Below are 25,372 nucleotides of genomic sequence, written 5' to 3'. Positions count from 1 at the left end.
AGAGTAAATATGAAACATGACTGGGAATAAGTAAAATCAGAACTCAAATTCTAAGAGTATGACTCTCTAGAAAGCACAGTTAAATACACTCACAATAGCAATATTAAAAGGGAGCAACAGCTGACTCATAATCAGAAAACTAAATGTCCACGGCTTTTCTAAGAGCCCAAAGTTTCAAAGCCATGAAACACTAAAAAGTTATGACAAAAATTTAAGTTCATCATGTAAGACACTAAAACCAGTTCATTCTCTGGTAGATATCAATGACATGATAGACATCTCTACGATTTAAGTGCTTTACATTGTCTTTTTTCATTCAAGTTCTCAACCACATCATAGAAAATAGAAAAGCAATTTTGAGGCCTTACCTGTATGTAGACGAATGTGAACTTTTAAACTCCCTGAGGTGGAAAAGCATTTCATACAAAATTGGCACTTGAAAGCTTTAATGCCAGTATGTGTTTTTATGTGTGCTGTGAGAGTGCTCTTAACAGCAAAGGCGCGGAAACACTGGGGACACTTGAACGGCTTCTCATGGGTGTGAATGCGAATGTGGCGCACTAGATCACTTGGTTTTTTAAATTCTTTAGAGCAGTATGGACAAACATGCCACCTTATTCCATTTTCTTCACGTATAGAACCTAAAATAAGGAACAACATCAATATGAACGTGTTGGAAACACTTTAACAGTTCTTCACAAATTCCACTACACTGACACCATTATACAAAGCAGTCAAAACACAAAAACACTTTGCCAAATAGACGCCATTACAATACACTTAGTAGATAATTAACTTCTCTATCAAATACATTCTACTTCACAAAAATAGTGATGGGCTGGCGTGACAAAACCTAAGAGAATCCTGTTGAAACTCAAACATTTTTATGTTACTGAAAAGGAAGAAGGTTAAAAAAAAGAAAAAAAGCTAAGAAATGTCTTGACTTCACAGAACAGAAAGAATGCAGTTTGTATGCCACTTAGAAATACAGAACGTAGGTGTAATACAATACAATATACCAGTGTTGTGATTTAACCCCAGCCAGCAACTAAGCACCACACAGTCACTTGCTCTTCCTCCCCCTCCTGGTGGGATGGGGGAGAGAATCAGAAGGGCAAAAGTAAGAAAACCCATGGGCTGAGATAAGGACAGTTTAATAGGACAGCAGAGGAAGAGATAATACCACCACCACCACCACCACACAACTGATGTTTTGACATGCCCAGCCCATCCCTGAGCAGCGATCACTGCCCCCCAGCCAGCTCCCCCAGTTTATAAGCTGAGCATGAGGTCACACGGCATGGAACAGCCCTTGGGCCAGTCGGGGTCGGCTGTCCTGGCTGTGCCCCCCCAGCTTCTCGTGCACCGGGCAGAGCGTGGGAAGCTGAGAAAGTCCTGGACTAGTGTAAGCACTGCTTAGCAACAACTAAATCAGTCTGTTATCAACATTATTCTCATCCTAAATCCAAAATACAGCACTATGCCGTCTACTAGGAAGAAAAATAACTCTATCCCAGCCAAAACCAGGACAACCAGTTAACTTATAAAGACCACATCTAACACAAAATTATCCAACAGTGAATATAACTCCTCAACCATAACGACACTAAATTATTTTAAGTACTAAACACTTACCTAACTCCCTGGGTTAGATATTTTATATGGCCCTCTCTTCTCCAAATTCAGACTTAAATTACAACTTGTAAATTTTTAAAGGAGCAAAAATTTTGTAAAAAGTCCTGAAAGATATACAATTTAAGGCTACTTTTTCCACAAAAGGTGTTTTATGATCCAAGAACCCTAAACTCTGTCCTAAAGCAACAGCATACCTTTTCTCAACAAAAAATGACAAAAGAAGCTTCTAAATCCTATCAGATTTTTTAATTCATACATGTTGTTCAATGTCAGATATTCACTGGTTTAAATTAGTCAACATAGTGTTTTTTTTTTCTGTAAACTATGTCAATACACTGAGGTTATGTTATTTTATCAAGAAATAAAGGCAGTTGTATTGGACTGTACAGCAGTGACCTTTCATTTTTATTTGCAGTTAGAGAGTTGTTACTGCTACACACCAGGAACAAAACAGTTATTATTACCAGAGGAAAGTTAATGTTGATTTTTAGCACTGTTATGCTGGACAAAATGAGTTTTCAACTTTGGATCAATTACTCATTCCCTTGCAAACAAAAAAGCAACATCAATGTATCTATGAAGATACTACAGACAGAACTCAGTGACTGCTTATTATAAAGCTGTCTCCACCAGGCCAGCCATTACAAATAAGATGGCTATACTTCAAACAAACCACTTCTAGCAACCTTAAAGCCTGAGCAACCTTAACACTGAAGTTGCATTTAAGCACACAGAGACAAAATCCATACACACAATACAGTACAGAGGTGGAATACTAACATGCATTTATTGTGACAATATCACATCAGTACTGTGATTCCAAACACAGGTGACATGAAGTATTATCCACAATGTCAACCTTCATCCTTCCCTATATGGCCTAGACCAGTGAAGATCCGCATGAGGCAGCAGCACTGCACTTCGGTCTCTGCGAGGCCTTGCTTCCAAAGAGTTAAGAGCTTGCAAGAACTCTCTGCTCTGGGACACACCATGAAAACCCAACCCTTCTCAGAGAAGGATGATGGCAAAAAGAGGGAAAGAGATTCATATTCTTTCTTTTTTGTCCTCTTCCAAAAACTCCACTGATCTAAATGCAGAAGACTTAATAGTGCAGCTTCACTTAATGCCATTTTAACATGTTTTTGCATCAGTATAATGGAAGTTATAAATGCTACTGATCATAACTTCTACACATACTGTGTTTTAGGTAAGAGTACATGAAGTTCACAACTGATCCACAACATGTTTTGGGAAATCCCTTTATAAAGCCATTGACACACCCACAAATACTATAGTCCTTATAGCACAAAAAGTAGCAAGTAGTGGCAACATTACCAGGTAAAAACGGTGATTTTTTCTTAATAACCTTTTTTTCTTTTTTATCCAGTTTGTCTGTACTCTCTTGCTCCTTATCTTGTTCTGCATTATTAGAGTCAGCCTGATGATTTGAGAGAGTTTGGACATCTGGGTTCTGATCCTGGGCCCCAGGAGTCTTGGCCTGGTTGCAGTCAGTAGAATGTGCAGGCACGGGAATTGAAGACAACCCACTGTTCTCTAAAGCTTGCTAAAAGAGAACAAAAAACTTGCAGATTAAGAAACAAACATTCCACAGTTGCCCCAACTTTTCTTAAAAGATACAATACAAATATAATTAAAGGAATTAAATGTCTCATCCTCCCAGAGTTTCAGCTGGATTTCAAATTTGCAAAAGCATTCTTAATACAACACTGACTTCTGATTGTCTGTGAGACTTTAAGTTGGATTTACTGCACTAATACACATGTCAACAACTGCCTTTCAGAAAAGTGCCAATCATTTCTACAGAATCAAGCATTCGCCACGAATATAAAGCTCTCTCTTATGCCTACTACACAAGAGAATAGTTCCCCATAAAAGGTCAGATTGAAGCCCATCAGCTTGTGGAGAAGCCATAGATGATATAAAGAATAAGGAAGAATGCTAAACCAAAGAAAGGCTTGGAAAAGCTCAAAAGCCTCTCTTAACAAACCATTGATAACCATCAGACCAAGGCAAGAGCTATGCGCTCATTTTTACGTACACCTGGAAGGGACCGGAGTGTAGGCATCTTTATAGATACTATTGTGTCTGAAAAGGCTCTGGATCAAAGACCTCAAACACACGTTTAAGTAGGAGCGTGCAAATATTTGATCACTTGGAAGAAAACTACGTTTTATTTTTATTTTGTACAATAATATGGCTAGTGATGCTCATACAATAACTTAAAGAACCAACCTCAAAGACCAATTTTTTATTTTTGTTTAGCAGCTATCACAATAATAGTTACATTTTCTGTTATAATTTGGTGCAACTAACCATCACATTCCGACATTAGAGAACTCAGCACAGGTAACATGGTGAACCTACACATAGCTACATGTAACATTCGAGTCTTCCTAAAAGAAATTTAAATGGTACTTAAAAGACTAGAGGTGAAAAAATAGCTTAACCGTTAGCAAGCTACCACCAATACTAAAGAATAATATTCTCTCCCCTGTTCCATTATGCGGTGGAGGCTGCAGAACAAGCATAGACAGTTGAATTACTGCCCTGCATCTCTTCTGTTACATGGCATCTCCTACTGCCAGTATCAAGGACAGAACAACGGGTTAGACAAAACATTGGTCTGACCCAGGAAGGAATTTTCTTTGCTCCAACAGGAAATATTCAAATAGCCCTTATTAATTAGAACAGGATAAAGGCCCCATATACATTCTCATTTTTTTAACCAGATAAAAATATTTTTCCCCTCTTAAATGTCATCATGTTTTAAGCACGGCATAACTTAAGGACGTGCCACAAGCTGCTTCTAGGCAACAGGAAAAAAAAAAAAAAGGCCAAGGGATCAATAATATGTCCATGTATGGGTGCGTACACTTAAAGCTTTATTCTAGGTCATGTAATCAATATTTATAACTTTGCTTTTGTAAAATTACACAAAAAGATGCCTTGGTGCATTCCATACTCATTCAGTAGATCTTTACAATTCTTTCTTGACTGATAAATCATTTAGAAATGCAGAAGGAATGCTATGATTGAAAATACCGAGAATAAATTTCACCAAAATAAAAACAAGAAAGAAACCACTGGAACATAAAGCTGTTCTCACACACAGCTCTTTACCTGCAAAATATCTCTATTGATTCCCACTGCAATGTTGAGTTGTTGACCGGGTTGTTGAGGCTGGTTATTTTCTACAGGACCTGGTTCTGATAACTCAAGGAGCTGCTGGATGACATCAGTTACAGCCTGCTGACCCTGATGAGCAGTAGCTGAAGACACCTGGTTGTCTGTCTGTTGAAGAAGTGGAGATCGAAAATGCGTGGCCTGAAACAGACAGCAGTACATTTGTAACAGAAGATTAAAAGTATATATGAACGGATCTGTTTGGATCCCTTATCTCAAACACCTGTTAACTGTCCACTACAAGGATGTCCACTTGCATAAGACATAAGGATTATACAGGGCTGTCACTAAAGGTCTGCTCACTCCACTAAAGAATTGCTTCTGTATATCCCTTTTCCGGAGTTCTTCCCAAGCAACTGTAAGCTTACAGCTATAATTAAGTTTATTATAAGTACGGAACCTTCAACCAGTTTACAAAATACAGGGATCAACTACTGACTTCCACATGTAGAGGCCACATGAAAAGTAATTCCAAAATAAATAAATGGCACTGACATGGCTGCCTTTTTACCACATTTAACTAAAGCAAGTTCTTTGGAAAAATAACCTTCTATTAGTCAAGATTTTTTTGTATGAAATTATTTGTGTTGTTACATCAAAACCTTTCAGAACAATCAAACTACTAACTTTTTTCCCTTCAACTTTCAATCATCTAAATCTCTTAGCTTTAGAAGACCCTCTTAATACTCCAAAAATTTAAATATCCATGGAGCTGTGTCAAAATACTAAAAAAACCTTTAAGTCTAAAAATCAAATTTCTTAATCTTTGATTTGATAATTGTATCTTAGGCTATCTTAGTAACAAATATGAAGGAAAAAAGTGATAAAAAATCAGATTTAAAATCAGAAATAAAGACTCCTTCTGTTCTTCCTCATTTATAAACTTCTGTTCCTTACAACAAATGGACTCCATAAACATACCATTACTGAAACAACTGATTTCAATCATTTATTTTACTGCAGAAAAGAGAAATATATATTTATATAATGGCTAGCCCCATAATTCTGTTTCTTAGAACACACTGGATATTTGCTTCTAATATTCACTTCTGTTCTCTAAAAATAATCACTTCCAGGCGTGCATGCACACACTCACGTATATAAAACACTATCTTCTTTCAGATCATTTTTAACAAAGGACAATCTTAGGCTTCATGTGTGTAATATTTCTTCCAATCTGAAAACTCCCCTGAGAGTTTCTTTACACTGACATATTACACTGGACAGTTAAAATGACACTGTCACTGTATTTGAAGATGGTTACAAAGAAATGTATTAAGAAAAATTAGCTTGGCTCAAATTATATCCTGCAAATTTCATGAAGTATTCTTAATGCCTTCTCATGAGACTATATAAAAAAATGCTTATCTCTTTCTCTTGCATGCATGCGAGAATAGCACTTGCTGTTTTGCTGATTTAACCATTAGTTCATCTTTTTTCACCTCACCAGTGGGACAGATGGAAAGACTCCATCTCTTCAGATTCCAATTTAGCAAAAGTGCTATAAACACTTCAATATGTATTTTACAAAATAAAACACACTATATTGTATTTTCATTGCAATAAACAGGAACTGAAGCAAAGTGTTTTGGTAAAGAGTTTTGCTAAGAGCTCTGTAAAGAGATCATTAGTTTTCTTGAAACAGAATTCAGGGAAGCTCTTTAGTAGAGCAGCAAGCCTCCACTAAAAAGTCTATAAAATTCTCCCTGGCTTTAGCAAGAGAAAAAAAAAATTGTTAATGAAGGAACTGCTCAACATCATCTTTGACATGAAAATTACAGTATTACATGTATTTAGCCAGTGTGTTCAATATTATACAGCAGTTTATACACAGTCTCATGGAGGTTATCTTTTTTGAAAAAATAATACATACATATGCACGTGTATGAAGTTTGTTACCATTACTATTGAGATACCCTGTTCATTATAAAAAGTTTCAGAGGTCTCTTTGTAGGTCTCACTTCAATAACCGATTTTAAAAGTAGCATATAGAATGAAGTGTTTTATTACTACTTCATAATTCCACATTTGTTCAATTAGAATAGTGGACCTTGTGATCATCCTTAGTCTGCCTGATCTGCCGTGTAACACAGATCGCGTGACTGCTCCGAGTGAATTGCTCCTTCAAGTAAAGTAACTGTACAGAAATTATAGCAGTTCTTTAAATCAAGTAATTTATTGTGGTAACTTTTTCTGTTGCTATCCAACTTGAACAAGTTGCTCCAACAGTAAATTATCCACACTAAAACTCCATCCTTCATTTCACAGTGCGAATTTGTCCAGCTTCAACCCTCAAAACTTTTTTTCTCTTCTCTATTAAAGAGATTACAGATTTTTTCCCTTTTCTTCAAAGCAGCAGAGCAAGTCATCCTTAAATATTTTATCTGATGGGCAAAACACATAATACACCTTGAATCTCCTCAATACTAAAACACATCACATTATACTTCAAGTATTCTGATTGCTCTGCTTCCTCCTGTATCTTTGAATACAGTTCATGAATAGTGAACACTATAAACAGACAACCGACAAAAGCAAAAATTCCCAGAATGCTATACAGAAGACACACAAGCTTTTCATTTCTATGAAAAGTTTCTTCTCTAAATGAAAAGACAAAACCTAATCTTTCCAGGCAAGGAAAACCTAACTCTTAGCTGATACATCAATTATTACCTCTTCCACCCTTATTTATAAGGGGAATTTAAAATCCTTGAAAACTCCTATCCTGTGAATATGGCCTACTTTTCCTGTTGTTCTATATGTGATTTTATTCTTGGCCATATCAGAACATATATTGCTTGGTACATCCCGCTCCAGATCACTCTTCATCAGTGATTTGTCCTCTTCATAAATTACCTCAATCTTTGTATCATCCTGATCTGTGATTATTTTACATTTTCTTCCAGGTCACTGATAAAATATTGAGTAATGTAGGGTCAAGAATTAATCTCCAAGGGACTACATCGGAAACACAGTAACAGTGGTGATTCCCTGCGCACCTCTTTTACAAGTTCTCTCAGAAAGTTTTAAAAATCACTCATGGTGCCTCACGTTAATTTTAGTACATCATTCTCTTTGCAAATACAAAATGTATCCCTGCTTTTTTATAACCTCCGTTACAAGAAGGAAAAGGAAGAATCATTAAGGATGCAACCAGCTCTATTTACTAAAAAGCTAACATTAAATAAAAGTACCTATACATTTTTTTAAAACTGCTTGTGATACATGGTACAGTCCCATAGAGGAATCTGAGCCTATATCCTAGTTCAACAAATGAACAGCAACTGCACGTAAACAAGCAGGCTGTGCATCTGCAGGCACGGAAACAAGCAGATAGTACATCAAAGGAGGAATATCTGAAAACGCTTAACAAAATCGCTGCTGATTCACCTTAGCATTGAGGTCTATCTGCATTAGTTTTGAGGAGATGCTGCGCATTCCTTTGCTGCAAGATTCCCATACATGTTGCAGTATGTAGTTACTACTGTAAAAGTAGAAGGTACCTTAGCAAGGGGAGGGAGAAATCAGGTTTCTGCTCTAAATACTAGATTACAAATTCAGGCTTCTCCTTGCTTGGTTTCCTAGATCCACTACACATAAGCTGAAGTTGACTCTGTAAAGGTTCACACTTAAACTGCTTGGTGGCTCAGCAGTTAATAAGTCATCCTCTGGAGAAGAAACAGGTTTGAAGACACTAAGACTAAGGATGGAACGAGACCGGTTCTCCCACTCAGTAGCGAAGAGCACCAGGTAGTTCTGGGAGGAGGGGGCAATGGGATCCATTGCTCCCAACTGGCACCTCTCACTGGGGAAAAACCTGGCACTCTGCATCAAGTACAGGGAACCACACACTTTGGCACACTTGACGATTGTCTTTTCAGACCTGCGCTTTCACATCACACATCCCCGCCTAAAAACCAGGCATCACCTCTGACACCACTCCTTACCATGGAAAATAATTTCAATTGGTTAAAAAAATGAAAATTTACTTAAAATAAACTGCTTTTGAAGAACAGCCATTCTTAATACTTTTTAAAGTCTTATAAGAAACATAGTATAACTATTTATTTAATACAGCAAATATTAGTAATTATTTAGTTCACATCAGTTCTGTTCAGCTTGAAGTTAACTGGTCCTGAAACACTGAATTCACAGCAAAAGATAGAAAGAGGATAGACTGGTTATGGTGACTTTAAAGCAATACAGCCACATTTCCTAGTTCTTGGTTTTGTAGATTCTAGTACATGAGAAGATAATCAGTGGCTGAAGTTGGGAAGGGGGGAATGCAAGTCAAATTAGTCTGTCACTAAGACACCACACTGAAACCTATAACTGAAAAACAACATGCTACATAGCTGAACAAAACAGGCTAATACTCTCACTGTGACTGGCATGTCAAGACCTGCCTGCCTGTACATCAAGACTGTTTGCTATAGGGTTCCAGAAAGCCAGCCCTTCCCCGGCTCCACGGGCTCCTCCTGAGCCCCACGGTTCCCCTGCTGCCTCAATTCCAACCAACTCAACCAGCACCAACACAGCTTCTTCCCTCTCCACCCAAACCATGGTATCCCTGTGAAGTAAAGTCAGATGGGCAGGATAATCCGGTATTCATGAAAGTCCTTACTCTCCTCTGGTCTTTTTATACAGGAGAATATTTGCCTCCATTTTGAAGACCTAATGAACAGAATTATGTGCAAATCATGACCATATCATGAATGAAGGAATATAATCCATTCAAGACCTGTTCCATTCCTAAATAACCTGCCGCATTCACCAAGAAGTTTGCCTTTGCATATTAGCTGATCAATTTATCACAGAGGCCCGTTGCATATCCTTTTCCACCAGTTAAATGAAAGCTTACAAAATTCTGTAAAGTTTCTCCCACTTTTAGTCTTGACACAAAAATATGGCAATGACTGTACACTTACGTTCTTCCATTTGTTATCAACAGGTTGCAAAAGATTAGCAGGGGATGTTGTTAAAGGCTGGGTGACAGAGTCCTACAAAGAAGTGAAAATAAAGTATTTTAAGCCTTTGTACAAAAAGAAGAAAAACATAGCTAATATCATGCATAAAAGTAGCACAGCTCATTTTCCCACAGTATGGAGACTAGGGACAGAAAAAATGAGACTATGGGAGAGATAAAACAGCACCTAGAATCACTAATGTTGCTCATAGTTTACATACATTAAATAAACACAAGTTACAGAAACCAATACCTTAGCCACAAGCACTGATGCGGCAAAATACAAATAACCTTACAGTAAGCATATTTTACAAGATGTACTCATGTATCACACAAGAATGCATTCTTCGGTAGCACAGCACTTCAGGAGACTTCAACTTTTGGATTTTGTTGTATTAAGTACATAATCATTGTTCATCCGCAGGTATATAACAAGGGACATCAGAGACTGATCACAAACTTCAGAACAGAATTATTATACTGGAGATTTGTTGTTAAAGAAGCTCTCCAAGTTTTTAGCAGAATGAAGAAGTCAGTTCTAACATAAGAATGCTAGTGCTAATCTGAGAATGTACCATCTTTCTATAGCAATAAAAATCAATCAATCAATCATTAAATCCCTGCAGTTTCAGCTATAAAATTAAAAATAAAAAGTGTAATACTCTTTTCACATGCAACTGACATGTCAATTATTATCTTTGTTCTTTCTTGTTAAACTTCTTGGCATCTGTTTTTAGAAAGAAAATTTTTTCTCCTATTTTGCTTATACTATTGTACGGAGGTATTCTTTATTTTTCCCCTCCTTCATGCAAGCAGAGAAGTATGCATGCAGCAAAGATAACACCACCACACTTCTGTAACATCAATACATAATGTAAATGCAAAATACTCAAGCAAACTAAAAGAAGAAAAACACAGCTGGACAGGGAAAGCAAACATGAGGTAATATGAAGGAATCCTTTTCCATTCTGCTTTTAAGATTAGGCCTGTGAATGTAGAGATGTACAAAGAGATGTAGAGATTATATGTACTTGCAAGCAAATAGGAGACATCAGTCTTTTGTTTTTTCTTTTAGTTAACCTGAAGAGACAAATAGCATCTGCCATACAAAAAACTTTATGAAATCTAAAAAAGAAAAATGCTTCTCCAAACAACACTACTAGACACTTGTTTTCAACAAGATACAGCTGCATAATGAAATTGAGACAGTAAATTTTAACCCTCCTCTTCAAAGTCTGGTATTACTTGTCATCCATTGACCTTTAAAGCACAAAAGTTGGAAATGATGCGAAACAGAGTGGAATAAAGGTAAAAAAGGTAGTTCTATCCAAAGAAAAAAAAAAATGTACTGTGATACATTAAATATGCACTGGCTCAAAAAATAAAATAGTCTTATGAAACCAGAAGCACTTTCTGAAATTTAGCTTCTTGTACCTTGGTAAAGGAAAAAAACAACATTCGGTGCTTCCAATAAAGCTAAGATTTTTCCTTTATGATCTGTCAAATAAGAAGCTAACATTTAAAACAAGTTATCAGAAATACTCAAAAGAAGAATCCACTATGTCTTTATATGAACTAGAATTATACAAACAATTTCTGAAAATGAGTTAAAACTAATATACAATTTGAACAGTTCCAGATTTCATTGTTCCAGCAAAACTTCATAATTATTTTTATGTTTTCTGGGGAGGCAACCTTTCCTCCACACACAATCTGTAAGCACCAGAATTATATTTTACTTAGCTGTAGAATAAGATGTTGTATTTTCATATAAACACTCAAACTGTAAATCCTTTTTTGCATATACTTGGCCACTTTACATTCTGTCAATATTTAATAATGCAAATCAAGTCCAAAAATGACACAAGACTTTAAAAAGACAAAAAGCAGCCACAGGTCTTTTAGTTCTAACCTACCTGAAGAATTCCTGGAATTAAGACATAGATCTAAGTGAACTCTTAAAGGCATTTTCACAATATATCAAGCAAAGCTTACCGCTGTGACATGAGATACATCTGTTGAAGAGCTGGCAGAATTCTGTGGACCACCCATGTGCATCTTGCTGATATGTGTATTTAAACTACCCAAGCTTTTGAAGACACAGCTACATTCTGTACAGTTGTATGTAGGACCATTCTTCACCTTTAATAAAACAAAAAAACCTACTTAAATTTTCCCTAAATCTACCAAATTTTATATTTTTTATTATTTACCCACATAACAAATATACTATGGGGTTATGAGAGCTAAAATGGTTTATTTTTCCAAGGTACTGATATCCAGTTATGGAATCAGTCTGGTATCTCTCAGATATCAAGTCAACTGTAATCTACGTGCCTGACTGTCATCTCCTATTACCACTTCTCAACGTTGGAATGCACCAGAGAGCAAAACAAACGTCATCTGGCAAATGAGGCCTCAGACTTTTCCCTCCTTACAATTTCCTACCGTTACACACTTAGAAACAAAACTGAAATGTAACTTTACCAATTAAGATGTGCCTGAAGATGTAACATCATACATAATACAAATGGATGTTTAGAAAGATGAAGAGAAAAAATACAGATAATTTGTCTTCAAATTTTGGCTCTCTTCTGTTTACTTTTGCAAACGTATCTTTCATAAATTTCCAAGAAAAAAATAAAACCCATTTTTCGCGTCAAAGTAGAATGAAGGCAAGACAGATTGGGCCAAAGGCCATAGGGACTGCATGGGGCGGGGGGAACCACTACGAAAAAAACAACACAGTGAAGGGGACAGAAGCTTAATATATAGTTTGAACTGAATTTGAATGCACAGGATGAGAAAGTGATCAGCAGCAACTTGTTTGGGACTCTCAGGCCAAGGGGTTGAGATAAATAAAGCAGATAAATTTGCAGATTCCAACCATCCTCACTTCCCTCTCCTCCTCAGTCTATCACATAGCAGTAAGAACTAGTGCGGTACTTCCAATATGTAGGGAACAACAAAGTCTTCAAAAGAAAATACGCTGCTTGCAATATAGTATAGAATTTTGTATTTTCTGACATTAGCATAAACAGGTAACAAGACTTTAAGAAAGAGGTATCAACTAATAAAATACAGGTATGACTAAACAGTGATAAACAAAGTGAGAATTAACCTGTTTCATTACCACCTGTAACATTATTTTGTGACCGTCTCATGATAAAATGAAGAATTAATAGAGTTCTGCATGCAGTCTTGAAGGAAACACAGAGACAGCAAGAAAGAAAAAAAATCAACCAATGATCCAAAGCAATAACTAAAATGCAGGATCAGGATCACGAAACACAGTGTAAGACATGATCAAGAGGCAGCATTTAAATAAAGTCCCCTATCCCACAACTTAGTTTTGTTAGGGTGTTCGTTTTTTTTTTCTTACAGAAAAACAAGAGTAACAGAAAAAAGTGAAAAATATTTTTGGTTTGATTGTTGATTTACAACAATCTTGTAATATTGAAAAAAATCAACGTAAGTTACAAAATTAATGTTGGTGCATTTTTTTATGCAGCAAAAGCTATTGCATATAGGGAGCTGTGGTCAGTGAGGAAGCTTAGTCACACAAAGTCATATGAAATGTAAACACATGATTTAATATAATTAAGCGTAGTACAAAACAGTAAGATATATTTAATGAAGGACCATATCATAAAAGTAAGAAACTCTAACACACTAAAAGGATCCTTAGTAAAAAAAAAAATCCAATAAATAAGATCTATCGTTGTAACACAAAAAATGGAAAACAAGAAAGCAAATCTCTGACAGAGTTAAGGGAAAGAGTGAGAGCAGAGATGATATTCTGCGGGGGGGGGGGAGGGGGGGGGGGAAGAGGAAAGAAAAAAGCTGCCTCTATCAATTTATACCTTCCAAATCAAAACTAGGTCTCTTTCTATGGGTATTTCCAACCACAAATCACTAAAGTCAGCAAGGGAATTACTGAACAAAGTTGCATAGCCAATGTTGCTCGGAAGATTATATTACATTATCATAGCAGTACCTTTTGAATCTTAAAAATTGTCTGTCACAAAGAAGAAGAAAAAAATCAGCATAAAGAGGTCTGAGACGACAATGTTTTTTATCTTATTTTGTAATTTTCTTCTACCTGTAACTGAAAAACCTCTGAAAAAGGCTGTAAGATATATACTTCAAAGACAAATTGCAAGTATGCTCTATGATGGAGTTAGGGGTTGCTGTTTGGCCTTGAAATTTTTCACCATTTTCTGCTTTGCTGCTTTTGGCTTAGTTTCATCTGATTCTAGCCCTCGTTCTCCCAAGACTGACACAGGTACATTTTTATACACATAAAATCACGAATAATTTGTTAATCTATCAATGTACTGAAAAGACAATGGTAAAAAAAGGTTGTGCTACTTATCCTAAGTACACATTTACTAAGATTAAGCTATTTTAGGAAAGCCTGCAGGTAAAACCAACAAACCAGAATCTATACCACAGCAGTAAATCTATATTGGCTGCAGAAAGCGCCAGAGAGCATAGGAATAGCAAACAGGATAATTTAAATACTGAAAATGAAATAAGCAGTATATTAGCACCAACCACTTTATGAATAATCGTATTTACCTCTGAATGAACTCTCTGTATGTGTGACTGAAGATTGCCTTTCTGAGAAAAGGCTGCAGGACAAAAGGCACAAGCATGGGGTTTTTCACCAGTGTGCTTGATCATATGGGTCTGCAATGCCCCCTTCTGGTTAAAGGCTTTTCCACATTCACTGCATTTAAAAGGTCTTTCACCTGAAAGGGAAACAAAGCAGCATGTGGGGTAACGGGCTTTAAATAAATACTAGTCGTTTCCTGTATCTAAATGAAAAATGTTATCAGTTAAAATAAAATCCTGCATATAGATATCCGTACATACACACACATAAACACAAAAACATATGTTATTAGTTGTTTTGACAATTAAATTGTTTACCTCATCTACTAATCTCAGCATCTACTCTGATAAAGATGTAGCTTTGTGAAAAAGTTTTATGACCTAGCTGATGATGATCAGTTAAAATGCATAAAATAAATGAAACTTGTATGAAACAATTATTTAGAACAGCTTCGTTCAACTTCTGGTTTGGAGGATCTCAGAAGTTGCTATGCAAAACCACTGGAGGGAAAGAAAAGAGGAAAAGAAAAAAACCATGCGCCATTCTTTTACACCAAATCCAATAAAATGCATATACCTGCACAGAAACAAACGGGGGAGCAGAGGGTGTAATGGACAGTAGTAAATAACTAACAGTCAAAAACTTAACCTTTTATTTAGTCTAAAATCAAAAAGTCTTACAGCAACACTGCAAAAGATGGCCTACGGTTCCCGCTCACCAGTAAATACCTATTCATTCTCTATAACCACTTATTAGAAATGTGCAATAAAACAATGTTTTTATTATATGAGATATTGTACAGCCCTGCTCAAAAATAATTTTAAAACCTGGAATGTTCATATTACTACTGAACATTAAAGAACATCTAAGCAATATCCTTACAGGAATGCTCTGTCACTATTTCCTGATTTTGATGTTCTCAGTGCTGTGCATACTTACAGTTATTTCTACATGAACAGATCAACCATGAAAAACTCCCCAGAAATTGTAAGTGACAAAACATAATAGAAATGCATTAACATATTACAAAGCTACATATTTTAAACACACAGATACTAAGAAAAAAAAGTTCAGTTTCTTACTTACCATGTGTCTTAATTGACTACTGGAAATCTCCACTGTGAACTCAGTATTACTCTTTTTTTTTCTTTTAAAGAAACAATTTAGCTGTGGTAACTCCAGGACCTTGAGAACATTTAACACTTTGCCTTTGCACATTTCTATAGCAAAAACACTATGAACATGCTGTACGTTATGTCTGCTACACCAGTAAGTACTAGAATGTGCTACATATTATGCACACAAAAGCAGTTTTAATGAATATTTTTATATGACTTCCAATTATATAGCTGTAATTACATCTAGTTTAAAACGACTAACTCTTAATTAAATTCACATTGTTTGAAATAAAAGCAGCTATTTTCTGAAACAGATTACAAGCATGTAATTCACATAGTATCAACTCCGAAGGAATGTGTATTTTCTGTTCTTGCTTTAAGGTCTGCAGGTTTTAACTGTGTATTTTTTAATATAGATTAAAATACAGAACACTGATTCAGTTCTTGAAAGACAGTGACAAAATTAATATTGGGCTTTCATAGGTAAAAGGCTTAGCTTCCACTAATAGCTGCTGGTGGACACACAGAAGTATTGCTTCAGGTTAAGTTTCCCTATTTAAGAGAATTTCATTATAAAAACTATATCTTAATTCTAGTGTGGAAATGTGGAACTTCTGTATTTCTCAAGTGTAACTTAATAAAATACACATTTGAGAGGGGGAATGGGGGGTTCATTACTTAGTTATTAATATGGGAATTGCAATCCCTGAGACTTAATTTTTTTTTTCCCCAAAAGGGTGTGAGTGCTTGAAATTAATAGCTGTGAACAAAAAAAGTATTGCAATTAAGACACTAATGTAATGCTGTACATGTAGCACAGACATGCTCTTTTAACAATTGAAGACTTAAATTCTTTAATTCTTTAAAGCAGAGTTCTTTTTTCCTACATATTTTACGGTACCTCAAGCAATTGGATGCCAGACAGATTGTCTGCAGATTGGAAGTAATAACATACTTCACAAATATTAAATGAGTATTCACAACCTTCTTGGAACTTAAAATGACCTACCATCATGTGCAGATTGGGGCTCTATTTTCTGCCTCTGGTTTCCCAACAGACAAATGCCTTTTTACTCCTCATAAGAACTACAAATGCTCTAGAACTTTTGAAGCTTTAGAAAAGTGTCCTCAACCAACTATAATTTTGTTTCTTCAGTTCTGACTAGAATAATCTAAAATAATGTATCAAATAGATACAAAACTCTAAAATAAGCAACTTAATTTTCAATGACTTTTTTTGGCTATTACTTTGAGGCAACTTTTAAAGCAGGTACAAGGGTGACCTCTTGTGTTACTGTTACACAATTAAATTATAAAGCTTAAAGAGATTCCTAAGAAAGTCACGCAATGGAATTTTTATTTCTCCCTTGGCAAAGTCATTCTTGTACATGTCAACTCGTCACATCACTGTCTGAACAGACTGCTAATACAAACGACATTGCACACTTACATAATTTACTACTTTAATTAGCTAAAAAGTAGACAAACAGCAATTTATTCACAAGATGGAAAATACATATATAGCACACATCACTGGAGCACCTTCAATGAAGGTTCTGTTTAAAGACAAACTTATGCTATATTATGTATTTTGGTTAAGTTTGAGAACTATTCTTACAGTCCTCTGTACACTTCAAAAACTTGTATTATTTTGTATTTAGCATTTTTCCATTATTTCAGTTGCTTAGGGGTTAAACAAATGCACATATTTATTACATTAATTTTGCAAAAACTATCTGCTATTCATTCTGCAAAACTAAACAGTCACCTGCTCTTCTTCAAGTATCAAAATTACAATCTAGGCGTATCACCTTGCAAGTTCACTTCAGACATCCTGAAAATGGCAGTTACAGTAAGTACAGAAAATATATGGCAGTAACTTTAAATAAATCAATCTAAAACCAAAAGCAAGACTATTACATTAGTAGCATTATTCACTCTCATGTATTTCTACTCTTTTTGTGATTGTAAATTTTAGAACCTGTTCTCTATAGTGTGTAAGATCTTATTTAGAGTACCTGACTGGCCCTTATCTAGGTATTCCAATTTTAGGGCCCATTGAAACTTTAAGTAGCAAAACTGGTATTCTGTAACAAATGAAACCTGGGAAGTACTTAAAATTTCCAGATGTGTATCATTAGAAACAGTTAAAAAGATTTTTAAAAGTAAATTTCCTAAGCAAAGGAATTACATAAAGGGTGTTTTAAAGCAACAGGTAACAGCATCTAATGAGCCAGATGTATTAATACTATTTCAAGTCCCAACTGGGAGAAAAATATTTAGCATTTCACAGATTAATTGAATTTCGTAAAACAAATGCAAACTAAAATAATTACTTCCACAGTCTTACCTGTGTGTATCCTAACATGTCGTGTTAACTGACTTGGCTTCTGGAACGTCTTTCCACAGTGAGGACAGGAATAGGTAAACCCACTTCTGTCAATATTTCTGTTATAAGATCTGGTATTTGATACCCTGCCATTTAAAAAAAAAAGAAAAGAAAAGAAAAGGAATTTAAATAAAATCCTCTTAATCCTAATATTAAACCTTATTTTGAAGAAGCTGATTTTACCCCATCTTTTTTTAACATACAGTGTAAATTTGATGACAATGTATAGCATCAGCTGCAACAGTTAAAAACAAACTCTTTAATGATATTAAAAGAACAATGTAAATGGAGTGCTTTTCCAAGTGCCTACAAACACCAATAATTTTACAGTTATTTCTGTAATAAAATTAATACTTCTTAGAGGTTCTCTAGAGACATTTTCACGGTATTCTGCTAGAAGTATACAGTGACTTCGCAACTACTATTTTGGTGGGAACTTTCAACTCTGTGCAACTTCATTTCTTTTGCCTGAACACAGCAAGACTTTTGTTCTTAACTAGAACAGGAAGATCTCATGAACTAGAGCACAAATGCAGTTGCTGAGGTCTAACAAAAACAGGTTAAGACTTTAATGACCCAAATACTCACCGCTGCTCCTCAAACACAAACCACTATCTCCACAGAGACATGGTAACAGATGATATAAACTCCTATAACTCATTTCTCTACAAACAAAACTAATTAGTTTAAATGACTGCTGAAAAACAGCAATGTGGAAAAAAACAACAACTGATTTTATGCTGGGAAAAAAAAGAAAAACCAAATGCCTAGGGGATATTAAAAGACCTTTACAATAACTCAGCTAAAGAAAGTGAAACCAGAAGGCAGTGTGGTATCTAGAGCGCTCCACATTTTCCATAGTGCCTGAGTATTTACACCTATACTGTAATCCAGCTTGTCAGTACTGCTTAAAGCTAACTGAAATTATACAAATTTAAATAGCTGGTGTTTTTCTGAACAACTGAGAAATAAGATTAGCTAATGCGAAGCAGATGTGCAAAATACACCACCACCTTGAAACACAGGCTGGTATAACAATATGAAAAATAGCAGGGGAGTAACAGCCCACGCGTAACACAGGAAATCATTAAACTTCTGCTCCAATGACGCATCTTGCTACTCTATGAGAACATAGATATACGGTGTCTATTTAAAGGAAAGCACATTTTCCCCTTCCAATTACTTCAAACAAATATTACATATTACAATATTATATGTAAACTCTTTTTATACTCTTGCAGAGCGAGCACAGAGTTTGGGTTACATATTTTAATTTTTCATATTAATTATATCTATCAAAATTTACTGAAGTATCCAGAGCAAAATCAACTTAAGATTGAAGAGTAGGAGAGAGAACAGCACAGATGTTAAAACCTCCTCTTCTTTCCATCTCAGGACAGATCTAGACCAACCTGATGGTCAGAATATGCTCTCTGATGACCAACAACATCTGTTTCAACTATAGCTGTGGCATTTTAATAAAGGAAATAACATCCAGTTTGGAGACAACTGCAGTGATAATCCTTCAAGATCAGATCACCTTCTAAAATATTGCCTCATTTAGAGTTATAATGACCGTTTTCTTCTTAGCAAAAGGTAGGTACTAAATTTAAATTATAAAACTTCATAACAGTTTTCCACTCAAATGTTTCAAACACAAACACCTTTTTGGGAAGGAAAAGTGCAACCACTTTATGAAAAAACTTAAGGGAACAAGGTTCTCAATAATTTTAAACCCTAAAAATTTTTTGAAGCTTATTTAACAATGAAAAGCAGGAATCAAATAGTAAGATTTTTAACTACTGATGTATGTCTTTGAACCTTATATACAGTCAAACAGGTTAGGTCAAATGTTAACTTCTCATAGTTCATCTGAATCATATGAGCGCATTGTGTCAAATAATTAAAAAAAAAAATCAGAATGTCCACATTTTTGCTTTCAAAATCATTTCTACTGAAACACAGAAAGTGGAGCGCAATCACTTATGCAATTCATTAACCTGGCTCACACACATGGGTTGTATTGGTACGGCTGGTGAAAGGACAGTTAAGCACCATATGGACAGTAGTTTCTTGAATACAGGTGCAACACGTTTCTACACCTGAACTGATAAATAAGGCAAATCTCATATAAGGAAGCTCTGAATCCAAAAATAATCCATGTTTATGAAAATAAAGATAAACACATTATCGTGGACCGCTTATATCTCATTTATATCGAATGTAGCATGCATAATACTGTCTCAAAATCACAGCCATCACATTAGATTAATTCATCCATTCATTATTTAGTCATCCTAACTTACACAGGAGATGTCCACAACAAGAACGTTTTTTGTGTGTAGTAATATGTAACTCAATAGAAACATAACAACTTTACCTCAATTTTCAATTTGCAAATGGAAATCTACAACAATACTTTTTTAAACCTCCTGGAACACAACTATTAAGAACTCACAACCTGCAACATCTGCTAATAAAAATAACTGGAAATACCCAATATTTCTCATTTTTAAATATATATTTTTCCCATCTGTTTTTTATACAAACAGAGTAAAGATTAAAAGAGAGATCGCCTGTCAAAAGCCTTAGGCTTTCTCAATGTACAAACTAAACCAACAGACTTAAGTTTTTCTTTCTTCTAACTTAAAGTAATTTTCACCTTCCTAAAAGTGAAGTTAAACTAGAGAGCTGAAAGGAAGACCAGAACAAATTTTCACCAAAAGTAAGAACAGCATTTATTAGGCCTGGTTTTTCCCCTTCATTTTGCGCTTTTTCAGATTTACAAGAAACTCACAGCAGATCGTGGCAAGGACTACTCGCAAAAGACTATTAAACTGCAAGGAACAACTTATTTCTTTGCAGAAGGTAAGCATTAGGATTTTTGCAATTACAATAACTGCTACATAAAATTAGTATACAGTTTCTTCAGTGTACTGCCATTAGCCTTTAAAATCCCACATAAACACAATTCGAAAACCACTCTCTATCAGAAAAACTTTGCCTGTGTTTACAAATAGCTAGGAGATGGAACTATGCTTAGTATCAGTGCCTAAATATGAAAACAGCAAAAAATCAAAAGGCCTCTAAAAATAACCACCTACTTTAGCAAGGTTTTAAAAAAAAAAAAAAAGCCATTTCATAACAGCATACCAAAGAAAAGAAATGATCTGCATAGATCATGGTACTTTGCTGACTGGAAATGCTACTCCTGCTTCCCCCAGCAATCACGATAAAAGTAACATCTCATTTTGCTACAATCCCGTGATTGTCACCTTATTTTATAGTGGGTTTTCATATGCTCCTTTAGCTGTGAGGAAGTTTCAAATTCCTTTTTGCAAGACTTGCAGCTGTGGATCCTACTGCCTGCCAATTCTTGACGATGTTCTTCCATGTGTATGGACAGCTGACTCTGTAAAGTAAATTCATCTCCACACTCTGAACAGATAAGATTCTGAAAGAGATAATAGTGACTGATTTTTCAAAAGATTCCCAAACAGCAGTACACTTGCACAAGCTTTGCTCAAGTAGATGAATGTATCCTTCTATGGACACTGGCAGCTGGAAGCAAGCAGCAATAAAAGTATACAAGCGAAAAAGGTTTCTGAGCCCCATAATATAAATCATAAACAATAATCACTGCAACCTTATCGTAATATTTTTATTTTAAGAAACTCCACTGAAACTGGATTCTGAAAAAGTTTACATGGTAGCAGAAACAAGCAGTTCAGTACCATCCTCACCACCACTTCTTATTTCCTTGGTAGGCTATTTCAAGATACACACAGAAACTTACCTCAGTGCCATTACACGATGGTCTACATAAACATTTGTAAAAAATACTACTTTCTAAGCAGAAACATCTTAACTGTAGATTCAGGGATTTTACACTTTTACTGGTTAAAATGATACAAATTGCCACTTACTTTTAAACACTAATCCCACACCACAGTTACTACCAACTTTTTTTAAGCTGTCTTCACAGAAAAGACAACAGAAATAAGTAGGGACACATAACAGTTTTGACAGGTCTCACTTCAACCCATTAATTTTACAGCAGTGTTAAACATACCACTTTCCAGTTACATTAGTATTCCACGTCATTTAGAATGGAAATCATACTTGTAATGTTTAATGCAAAAGCACTGCCATTTCTCTGAAATTTAGAGGAAGAATCAAAGTTAAATATTGTTTCCATGAAAACTAAAAGCTCTGCATTTATCTGACTTCCTTTTGCTTTTCAAAACCATTAATTTCATTTCTCAGTGTATCTTTATTTTATAAAATCTAAGCAAAGAGTTAAGATTAAATGTCTAAAAATATTCACCATCTCTTTGGCAATACATCTGTTACATGTTCCTTACTGGTGTGTGTAAGTAACTTCAGACAGTTTTCATCTCAGTTCATTTTTCAATAATTGTAATTACCACTGCAAATGGAAGTGGTTTTTTATCCTCCCCCCCTTTTTGTTTTCCTCCTTGAATGATCAACATGGGGGGGGGGGGAAGTCGTCATTTAAATAAAAATATTGACAAGAATGTTTTAATCAAGAAGAATGAAGATATGCAGTGCTATTTTTAAAGTGCTTTGACAATAAATTTGTTCCCTAAGTCTGAAAAAACAAAAATTATGCAATATCGCCAGAAGTTTCCACACAAAAACTTAAAAATCTGAAGTCCTTTAATGAAATTAAATACTACCTCAAAAATGACTTGTTTAATCTAACCTAGAGATCTTTATTACCAGACTCAAGTCACAGTGTGGGACAATAAATAAATAAATATTACATTCTTTTCCAGGATCTACATTCAAATCTGAATACTTCTTATTGAAAAATATTGTTCTCACACAACAAATTTGGTTTATGACAATCCTTTTGTACAAGTGGGGAAAAATTACCTGAAGAGACACTTACAATGCATACTATATCAAGCTCATGGTCCCCAAAATTGAGAGTTTGTCAATTGCTTCTCAGCATTTTTCGGACCGACATTACCTATGACATTACATTGCTATTATTATTATTATTATTCTATTAAGCAACTTCCACAAACAAAAGAATAGCCTAAGAAGTATTTGAGACAATGAAAGTCTATGTAGTTTTATTCATTACTGCAGAATTTGCTGTAGGAAAGCAAGGACATGGTAAAATAGAAAAACTGTACCAAAACCCAGCAATATATCAAACCCAATAGCCTCTCTCTGGAATAAGCAGTAGCAGATTTATTTTTTTGCTCCTCAAGCAAACAAAAAAATCCACCACCACACACAGAACAAGTAACTGCACATTGTTAACCTCATTATGGTTAAACTCACCTTCTAACATTAAACAGAAGAGGCTGTTCATACACTGCTAGATAATATGTAAAATTCCCAAACTCAAAAATAATTTTAGAGAGCTTTATTCATCTAATTCTGCCTGTATTAACTATCTTTATCTTATCAGATGCAATATCTGAAGGAACACTTTGAAACTCACTATCTTTACCTGTTTCGTATCAATGACTCCTACCATCTGTAAAAGAAGATTTTAATTTGCACTTTTTCAAAGACCATTGCTACCGAATTATAAGACAGGACAAATCAAATACAGTGAACATTCTTAAAAAAAACAAAAACCAAAAAAACAGGATTTTTTTAATAATTCAATTTTTACTCTATATCCACCAAATATCAGTTTTAACTTTGTCAACATATTAAGATTTTCCTAAAGCCCAAGAAAACCTCATGCTCATGGAGAAAAAAGACATATTAGCCATTTTAATGCTATAAATTAGAATTTTTCAGTTTGTATTTAGCATTGCTGCCTCATCAGGCCAAAACATACCACTGTCTATTTCCACTGAGGAAACGGACAAAAGCAAGAATCCTCTACAAGGTCAGGCATATTTACACAAGGTATGTTCTTTATGACTTCTTACAAGAAAGCTACCTTTAACTGAGGAATTTCAAACGTGTTTTTTTTTCCGTTACACCAGTTTATCACACACAAATCACTAAAGAACATGACGATAAAAGGTAGTTTCTTGCAAAATAGATTTAAATAGCCCAGGAAATTCCTTCTGGAATCTCTCACAGGAGCAATCAATCACAAAAATCTGCATTTCAACACAGACAGATATGCTCTCCCAATGCCAGCTGGAGAGCTCAAGAAGCTAATCACACTAGTTTCTGGTTACTGCCCTTCTGCACTCACCTGCAGATAAAGCTGGCTGATGCAGCACAAAGAAAGACTACAGTTACCCAAACCTCAGCTTTGGACAGTAGTCTCAACTGCTACATATGAGTAAGCGAGCATGTATTTTTGCTCTGTTTTCAGATTTTCAGCCTTTCTAACAGCAAGAGTAAGAAAGTGATAGCAAACAGGAGGGAGAATGTACTCCACTGATAACTTCTTATCCTGCACATTAGGAAAAACTCCTGAATGCCAGCTAGTGCCATCATCAAGACCCTCTGCTTCAAGTTCAAACTGCAGCTCTCCTACAGGCCCAGTGCATAACTATTGGGAAAGTCATTCTTGCAATTCTCTGTGAATTTATTGTTATGTTCATCTGTTTTATTACAGAACGATAGAGTGTTACAAGAATATATTCATTAGCAATTGAAAGGTGTTAATATAAGTTTAATTTTTAAGCTGCAGATTGAATTTTAAATTGAAAGGCATCACACAAGCTATTCTTCTGACATCTGCACTAAGTATCAAAATCAGAGCAGCTGAAGAGGATGAAAAATCACTTAGTGATAGAAATGAATACTAAAAATCTTAGGCATCTTTCTTGATGCTCGGTTTCCTTATTCTGATGTTTTCAGCAATTCATAAATCAAGTTTCCCCAATAAATACCCATTAAACTATGTATCATTATAGATACATTAACATGCAACAAAATTGTATTCAAGCCCTCTCAATTTTAACTTGGTTGTGTACATGACAAAATGTAAACTCATAACAAGATTAAAGAATGAACACATTCTCTACAGATGGCATTCCCTGCCTGGTTTAGGGAAAAATGCAAACAGGCCTATCATCCCAAACCTAGTGGTAAAAACTGCTGTAAGCTGTCTGCAGTTGGTAGGCAGAAACATACAGTTGTTGTGTTTATGATTAGAAGTCTGACAATAAAAGTGCACCCTTGACTCAGCTCACTTCTCCAATGCAGAGTGCAGTTTCAAAAAAGCCTTCGCAGGAGGAAGATGTAATTACATGATTGAAAACTTGGTATTCTGGGTAGTACAATCAACTCTGGCAACTGCAGTAATGCTGTAACAACTATAAAGTGTGCAAAATACTACTATGCATTAACTGTTTGCTAAGAATTTAACCAATGCCTTATGAAAACGGAAAATGAAATTGTGAGAGGGGAAGGAGCAAGAAGTCTTCTCAAGCAAAATAACCACTAAAAAAAGGGGTGGGAGTTCTAGATAAGGAAGCAGCTTCATGATG

General features: G+C 35.2%; 1 protein-coding gene across 16 annotated transcripts in view; it reads right to left on the bottom strand.

Annotated features, from left to right (window-relative positions):
• ZNF236 (zinc finger protein 236) overlaps nucleotides 1–25,372 on the bottom strand; it is an 84,184-nt gene that overhangs the window by 44,222 nt on the left and 14,590 nt on the right. For 13 of the 16 annotated variants that reach the window (XM_087757927.1, XM_087758000.1, XM_087757967.1 and 10 more), the window contains 8 exons: nucleotides 21,206–21,384; nucleotides 17,892–18,016; nucleotides 14,387–14,559; nucleotides 11,801–11,947; nucleotides 9,768–9,839; nucleotides 4,777–4,980; nucleotides 2,971–3,199; nucleotides 369–641 (listed from right to left, as the gene is read on the bottom strand). In XM_087757927.1, the coding sequence (XP_087614053.1) occupies nucleotides 369–641; nucleotides 2,971–3,199; nucleotides 4,777–4,980; nucleotides 9,768–9,839; nucleotides 11,801–11,947; nucleotides 14,387–14,559; nucleotides 17,892–18,016; nucleotides 21,206–21,384 (1,402 nt within the window). Of the gene's footprint in view, nucleotides 1–368; nucleotides 642–2,970; nucleotides 3,200–4,776; nucleotides 4,981–9,767; nucleotides 9,840–11,800; nucleotides 11,948–14,386; nucleotides 14,560–15,509; nucleotides 15,764–17,309; nucleotides 17,349–17,891; nucleotides 18,017–21,205; nucleotides 21,385–22,845; nucleotides 22,927–25,372 lie in introns of those variants that run through there. The other 3 variants (XM_087757990.1, XM_087758016.1, XM_087758007.1) reach the window with 3 other exon arrangements.

The sequence above is a fragment of the Nipponia nippon genome, unplaced genomic scaffold (genome assembly GCF_047370975.1).
Source record: "Nipponia nippon isolate SJK-2023a ecotype South Korea unplaced genomic scaffold, ASM4737097v1 scaffold_1, whole genome shotgun sequence".
Classification (NCBI taxonomy): domain Eukaryota; kingdom Metazoa; phylum Chordata; class Aves; order Pelecaniformes; family Threskiornithidae; genus Nipponia; species Nipponia nippon.
Note: the sequence above shows the minus strand (reverse complement) of the source record. Positions and strands in the feature narration are given on the sequence as shown.